The 7,312-nt window shown below is 42.5% G+C and overlaps 1 protein-coding gene across 1 annotated transcript in view; it reads right to left on the bottom strand.

Moving 5' to 3' along the window:
• The window catches only part of ZNF827 (zinc finger protein 827), a 184,060-nt gene that overhangs the window by 76,627 nt on the left and 100,121 nt on the right, over nt 1-7,312 (bottom strand). Inside the window, exon 6 of the mRNA XM_007471998.1 lies at nt 2,571-2,810. Coding sequence (XP_007472060.1) covers nt 2,571-2,810 — 240 coding nt within the window. The remainder of the gene's footprint in view (nt 1-2,570; nt 2,811-7,312) is intronic.

Below are 7,312 nucleotides of genomic sequence, written 5' to 3' on the forward strand. Positions count from 1 at the left end.
GTTACTAACAAAGTACAACTGTGTTGTCTGGTTTTCATCAGGCCTCAGTAAGTACATGTACACACACACACACACACACACACACACACACACAGATGTGCATAAAGATAGTTATTTCTCTTATATTTTTCCCCAGCTGAAAATGTCTGCTTTTCTCTGATTCAGCATGAAAACTGCAGTTGTTGCAACTGTTCCGCTTCTGACTTGGATGACAACCTTTAAGCATTCTGTATTGTCAGGCCCCTTTGTGAGACGGGATATAAAAACAAACGTAAGACCTCTGGGTGCGAGAGTCACCGAGTGCACATTCTGATAAATGTCACAGGGGACAAAAAATATCATTAGACAAGAGGAGGTAAACTCTGTCTTGAGGTCTGAATCTACCAGCTGTCAGAAATTATTTAATTAGCTTTCAGGAACACAAAAGTTGACCTCTGGTCTTCCCCGTCCAGTTCAAAAGTGAGGATTCTGCCCTGACTTTCACAGCTCTGGGTGGCTTCTTTTAAGTCTCCAGAGGAAACCTGGCCACCTCTACAAGGGTTTCAGATTTCAACAGCAGGGCAAGTGAAAAACTCCTAATCTTACGGATTTGGGGGAAAATTTTAAACAAAGATATACGCTGTCCCGTGTTTTTTAGCACTGGTCTGAAGCTGCTGTGTGCATATTTGCGTGGACAATTCCTTTCTGTCCGTTCAACAGTGACAATGAGGGTGAATTTGGATTCACAGGCAGTGTTCTTTCAGAGAGCAGGAAATCGGGGCTAAATGACTTGCTTGAGGTCACCCCGGCAGTCAGTGACAGCGCCAGGGTAAGAACTCTCAGACACAAAGTTTTTAGCTGATAGTAGACCATGATAATGTACTGCTAGAGACAGAGACTTTTTTAAAAGAATCACACTGGCCTCACTCTTGCAGATTTGAACTGCTAAATCATTTTCAAAGTTATATTGTTTTTAGAGATGCTTTCAGCCTGTTTTTTTTTTTTTTTTGTTTGTTTGTTTTTAAGCAAAGCATCTTGCATGTTTGGAGTATTTTTGGAACTTGCAAAGATCTATGTGGCCTATTCAGTTTACTGACTTAACTGTTTCCACCTCTCTGAGCTCTGCACAAACACAGTCCTTGTTTGAGAACTCCGAGGCTGCCATTTTCAGCACCGACTGATAACTTCACAGCTACGGGGGCGTGTCATGAGGCCAAGGAGAAGGTGAGCTATCAGGATGCCTTGCAGATTCTAGCTTCTTTCCTCTTTTCTGGTATTTTTCTTAGGGGAGAAAAGTCAGTACTTAAATAATGAGGCACTTAATGGGTGTTTTAAATCTGTTAGCCATAACAAAACAGAGTTTATCAAATATTAGTAACAAATTCTACTGACGCCTGAATTTCAGTATGTAGGCCAATGCTTGACCAAGGACAAAGTATCTGTATTTCTATGTAAGTCTGAATCTTATATGAGTCTCTTTCACCCATCTCAATCACATTCAAGCAATAACGGCACATTAAATTTGACAAAGAGCATGCAGCCTGAATGAGGTGATAAAGAGGACAACTTAGGTTCTCGGACCCTCACCTATTCTATCAAGGCACTTAGCTGAGCTAGAATAGGTGATTCCTTAGCTTTTTAACAGGTGATCACTTAGCTGATTCCTAAACTTTGATTTCTGAGTATTTGAAGTAGAAAAAGTTGGTTTACAGGAAATGTTCTACTATGTTATAGCCGGAAAAGTGTCCTCACAGTTTCACCTTTTGCCTTCCCCTTTCCTTAATTTTTTTTTTTTTTTTTTTTTTGAGATACCGTAAAATCTCATTAATTCCGACCACACTAATTTGGAATTCACAGTAACTCAGTCACTGTTGGAGTAAATTGAAGTTTATCTTTTGCACGTTAGGAAAACAAATAAAAAAAGGCTGTTAATCAGATCAACTGCCTAAACAAAATTAGAGGTGAGACGTTTAGTCCAGGCAACAGGGATCATTTGCACTGAGCTGAATAGGTCCCAATTTCAAATGATTCTTAACTATTTACTAAAGAAAGTTTGGCAGGAGTCCTACCTGGCAGCATTTGATGAACTCTTCGTTTGAGAGGTGGTATACACGTTAAAGTAACAAAATGGATTTTTTTTTTTTTTTTTGGCAAGATACCGTAAAATCTCATTAATTCCGACCACACTAATTTGGAATTCACAGTAACTCAGTCACTGTTGGAGTAAATTGAAGTTTATCTTTTGCACGTTAGGAAAACAAATAAAAAAAGGCTGTTAATCAGATCAACTGCCTAAACAAAATTAGAGGTGAGACGTTTAGTCCAGGCAACAGGGATCATTTGCACTGAGCTGAATAGGTCCCAATTTCAAATGATTCTTAACTATTTACTAAAGAAAGTTTGGCAGGAGTCCTACCTGGCAGCATTTGATGAACTCTTCGTTTGAGAGGTGGTATACACGTTAAAGTAACAAAATGGATTTCTGTCTAAAAAATCCTATAATGCTGCTGTTTTTACTTCGTTAGAGTGGCTTTCCCTCCAATTAGTCCCCATTATTGACTTTTTTTTTTTTTTTCCTCGAGGAAACGTACCTGACAGTTGAAAAAGAAGCTCGGAAGCCATCTTCACAGAGATGTCCTGACTGAAGAGGTTTCTCTCTGGGGGCACTCTGCCTTCTTGCATCTTCTGTAAGGGTTCAGTTTTCTCTCGCCCAATTAAAGTGCTATAGCCAACACTGCGGCTGGGTGATATGGAGGCCTGCGAGTCCTGGATGTCCACCTCCATGGGTTCCTCTTTAATCTTCACCATCTGAGTGTCCTTGTAGCTTTCCGCTGCAAACAGGTGAATGGAGAACAAAAACGCCAGAGTTTCTTAATTCTGAACCAAACCCAGTTTCTAATTACAGAAAGAGCTACGAGGCTTGAGTCAGGGAGCAGTTTAGAAGGCAGCGCTGTGGCACACTGGAACACAGTTTGAAAAACTCCTACTTTAATCCATCTGGTTTCCAGAAAAGGAAGGAACCTGAAGCTCAGAGAAATCAGGGGACTTGCCCAAGGCCACACAAATGGCAACAGAACCAGGCCTGCTGCTACAGATCTAGAACCAGGTTTCTTGACCAAAGTCTCCCAGTCACTCCCACACACTCCTTCCTCTCTGCCATGATGCTTCCAGGACTTACAGAGAACACAGTGAATATCTGTCCTTGTTTTATAATGTACTCGATTTCAGTGAATCAGTTAAGAGCAAGCATATTCATACTGTGATTTTCTCCCTCTATTTTGAAAGCTCTGATCAATGTTTTTTCTTTCTCTTCTAGGGCACCTAAATTAATAAAGGATAAATAGGGTTGATTCAACTGAGACGTTTACACCTTGCTGGGAGCTAGTAATCCTCAAGGCCACCTAGGATGTTAATTGCAGCACAAGGATTAAAACTTAGAAAAACAGCAATCTTACAAGTTATGATAACAGTTCAACTTACTGACTGCTCTGGCTTTAGGTGTGGCTATTGAACGTTTGGTCTTTAGTTTGAAACATACATTTACTTTGCAAGGCTGGAGTGTCTTCATGTTCATACGTTCCTTAGATCTAATGAGAGAACATCTTGGAAACAAGGTGGGACAATTAGCCCAGCCATTAATTTGGGTCACTTTAAAATAAGGCCACACTTTCAAATTGGTAAGCATTTATTAGTTATTACTGTGTCCTCAGCATTCTGGAAAACACAAAAACCAAAAAGGATTTGATAGATAGACAAGACAGATAGGTAGATAGACAGATAGACAGGTAGGGTAGTGGGTTGAATCGTGGCCCCCCCCAAAAAGATATGACTATGTCATAACCCTAGGAACTTGTGAACGTGACCTTATGTGGAAAAAAGGTATCTGTAGATGTGATTAAGGATCTCAAGATAAGATGATCCTGGATTATCCAGGTGGGCCCTAAATCCAATGACAGGTGTCCATATAACAGACAGAAGACGACAAGACACAGACACAGTGGAAAAGGCCATGTGAGGACAGAGACAGTGCTGTAGGACTGACTGTCTGTGTCTCCCCTCCAAATTAATATGCTGAAACCTAGTCACCAATGTGACGATATTTGGAAGTGGGGCCTTTGGGAGGTGATTAGGTCATGAGGGCGGAGTCCTCAAGGATGGGGGTTAATGCCCTTATAAAGAAGACCTCGGACAGCTCCCTCACCTCTTCCTGCATGTGAGGACTCAGTGCAGAGATGCCTGACAATGAACCAGGAAGAGGGCTCTCACCTGACCGTGCTGGCACCCTGACCCTCGACTTCCAGATGCCAGAACTATGAGAAATACCTCTCTGTTGTTTACAAGCTACCCAGTCTATGATGTTCTGTTACAGCAGCTGGAATGGACTAAGGGAGACTGGAGTTTTGCTGCCACAAGCTAAGGATTGCCTGGTGTCACCAGAAACTGGAGGGAGTAAGGAAAGATTCTCCCCTAGAACCTTCAGATTTCAGACTCCTGGCCCCCATTTCTGTTGTTTTAAGCTACGAAGTTTGTGGTAATTTGCGACGGATGGATGGATAGATAGACAGATAAGACAGATAAGAGGCAACATAAAGCAGGTGCTGATCTTGGGACAGTTAGGAGATATGACAGGGGAAATTTCATTGCTGTAAGCTGGGTAGTCAGAGAAAGCTACACTCTCCTTGCCAAGTATGAGACAGGTGAAAGTCAAGTACATGCGTACTTTATTGATTTGCAATAAAGAAGACAGTGGAGTACTTTAAATTAAATGATTAAAATTAATGTGGTGCTATCCATAAGATCTCATGTAAGAAGTGTGCTAATTGTGCTTTTTTTCTTCCTGACATATTACACATGCTTCTCAGAGAAAACGACTTGTTTTTTGTCAGCAACTAAACTGCAGGCAACTGTTATATTTAATTTAGATCCTTTCCCCCTCCCTGTATTCCTGCCAAGCTGTTTTTTTCTTTTTTCTCTGCATGTCTGTGAAGCTCAGAAAAACCAAGTCCATTGATTCAATCATGCTAAAAAAAAAAAAAAAAAAAAAAAAGAAGACTATAAAGCTTTCCAAGTTACATGCCTGGCTTCTCTGCTTTTATTTCTAGTCCCTGATTCTTTCTTGAGTACTGACGACACCCCCTGTCCACTTAGGGGTTTGGGGACCTGACAGCCATCCTGACCTTCCCTTAGATCACCCATAGGTGCAGTCACCACACACAGTACCCTCTTTGTGTCCCCTCAAACTACTTAGGATCTGGAAAATAAACAGTGGGGTCAGTGTCACAGGTACATAATGATGTCTCTGAACCTTGCAAGTCATTCCAAGGCCTGAAGACAAACACAAAGGGATACTAGAAAGAGATTCATTTTGTTAAAAAAATAAAAGTCTCAACAACATAAAAAGAGCAAAGCTAGAAAGAAGCTCCATTATTTATATCCCCCAAGCCCCCTTTCCCCCAGCTTTGCCCCTGGATTAAAAAGCACCTGGCTCCCTGGTGGCGCAGTGGTTAAGAATCTGTCTACCAATGCAGGGAACACGGGTTCGAGCCCTGGTCCGGGAAGATCCCACATGCCGCGGAGCAACTAAACCCGCGCGCCACAACTACTGAGCCCACGTGCCACAACTACTGCAGCCTGCACGCCTAGAGCCTGTGCTCCGCAACGAGACAAGCCACCGCAATGAGAAGCCTGCGCACTGCAAGGAAGGGTAGCCCCCGCTCTCCGCAACTAGAGAAAGCCCGCGTGCGGCAACAAAGACCCAAGGCAGCCAAAAATAAATAAATTAATAAATTAATAAAACAAAACAAAACAAAACAAAAAACCCACCTGGCTATTTGTGCCACTGGATTTAATGAAATCAGTTTTTAAAAGCTACTTTGGATAATTTCAAGTATGACTTTCCATGAAGTGCTTTCTGCTCTTCCTTATGACAACTCTTGACTTTTCAACAATGCACAAAACACTGATCACTGAGTGAAGTAAGTCAGAAAGAGAAAAACAAATACCATATGCTAACACATATATATGGAATCTAAAAACAAAAAAATAGTTCTGAAGAACCTAGGGGCACGACAGGAATAAAGATGCAGACGTAGAGAATGGACTTGAGGATATGGGGAGGGGAAAGGGTAAGCTGGGACGAAGTGAGAGAGTGGCATGGACTTATACAACACTTCCAAATGTAAAACAGATAGCTAGTGGGAAGCAGCCGCATAGCACAGGGAGATCAGCTCGGTGCTTTGTGACCATCTAGAGGGGTGGGATAGGGAGGGTGGGAGGGAGACGCAAGAGGGAGGAGATATGGGGATATATGTATACATATAGATTAGCATTTGTAATCTACCCGACAGACTCCAGACTCACCGAGAAGACTTTTCAAACTGACATCTCAATGGGCAAGTGAGACATGATTCAATAAATATTTTGATAGTCCTTGCTCTTGTATGCAATAGCATCATTGCCAAGTGTTTTCTTGCCTTTTTTTGAAAAGCAGGTTTCTCAACCTCAGCCCTATGGACATTTGAAGCCAGATACTTCTTTGCTGTGGGAGGCTGTGCTGTGCACTGTAGGGTGTTTAGCACATCTCTGGTCTCTACTCTCTACAAACGAGGAGTGCCAGCCCCCTAGCTGTGACAACTACAAGTAACTCCAGACATCGCCAGTGTCCTCTGGAGGGCAAAGCCACAGCTGTAAAGTTTTTGCCACACTCTTGTTTTCACCCCTTCTCCTCTTCCCGCCCCCATTTAATCAGCACTCAAGGCAAAGCAGAAAGAAACAGCTCCTTCTAAGTTCCAACTTGGTTGATCACCATCTCAGGCCAGCTGGCCGAGGATGCAGGAGGCAGCTGACTTGGGAACAGAGTTTCTGCTACAGATCCCACTTGGTCCCCAGGCTAGCTCGCTCCCTGTTGCCTGGGGCATCCTAACATAGCAATGGTTGAATGCCTCACTCCACACACTCTTAGCTTTGACTCCCACAAACACTAATTCAACTCCAGTGGGCTCTACTGCTACATCAAGAGAGAACCTGGCACATGGGAAGAGACGAGAGAGCGTTAACAGTGCCTGATGCCTGAGAGGGGGTGTAGGTGACTGTTTACTGCAACGCTTATTTGTATTCTGTAATTTTTCTGTGATGAATATGGATACCTTGTCATTCACCTAAATTTTTTTAAAAATGGAAAACACATACACCCATAAAAAGATGCTATTTCCTCTTTAGAAGTGTATAGAGCAGTGTGCATGTCTGGTAGCATTGGAAGAGTTGGTTCGTGGCTCCAACAAGCCCTATTCAAACTCTGCTTGGCAACAGAAGGGGAAAAAAGCAACAGGAATGC

This window comes from Lipotes vexillifer, unplaced genomic scaffold, assembly GCF_000442215.2.
Source record: "Lipotes vexillifer unplaced genomic scaffold, Lipotes_vexillifer_v1.1 scaffold269, whole genome shotgun sequence".
In the NCBI taxonomy this organism is placed as follows: Eukaryota; Metazoa; Chordata; class Mammalia; order Artiodactyla; family Lipotidae; genus Lipotes; species Lipotes vexillifer.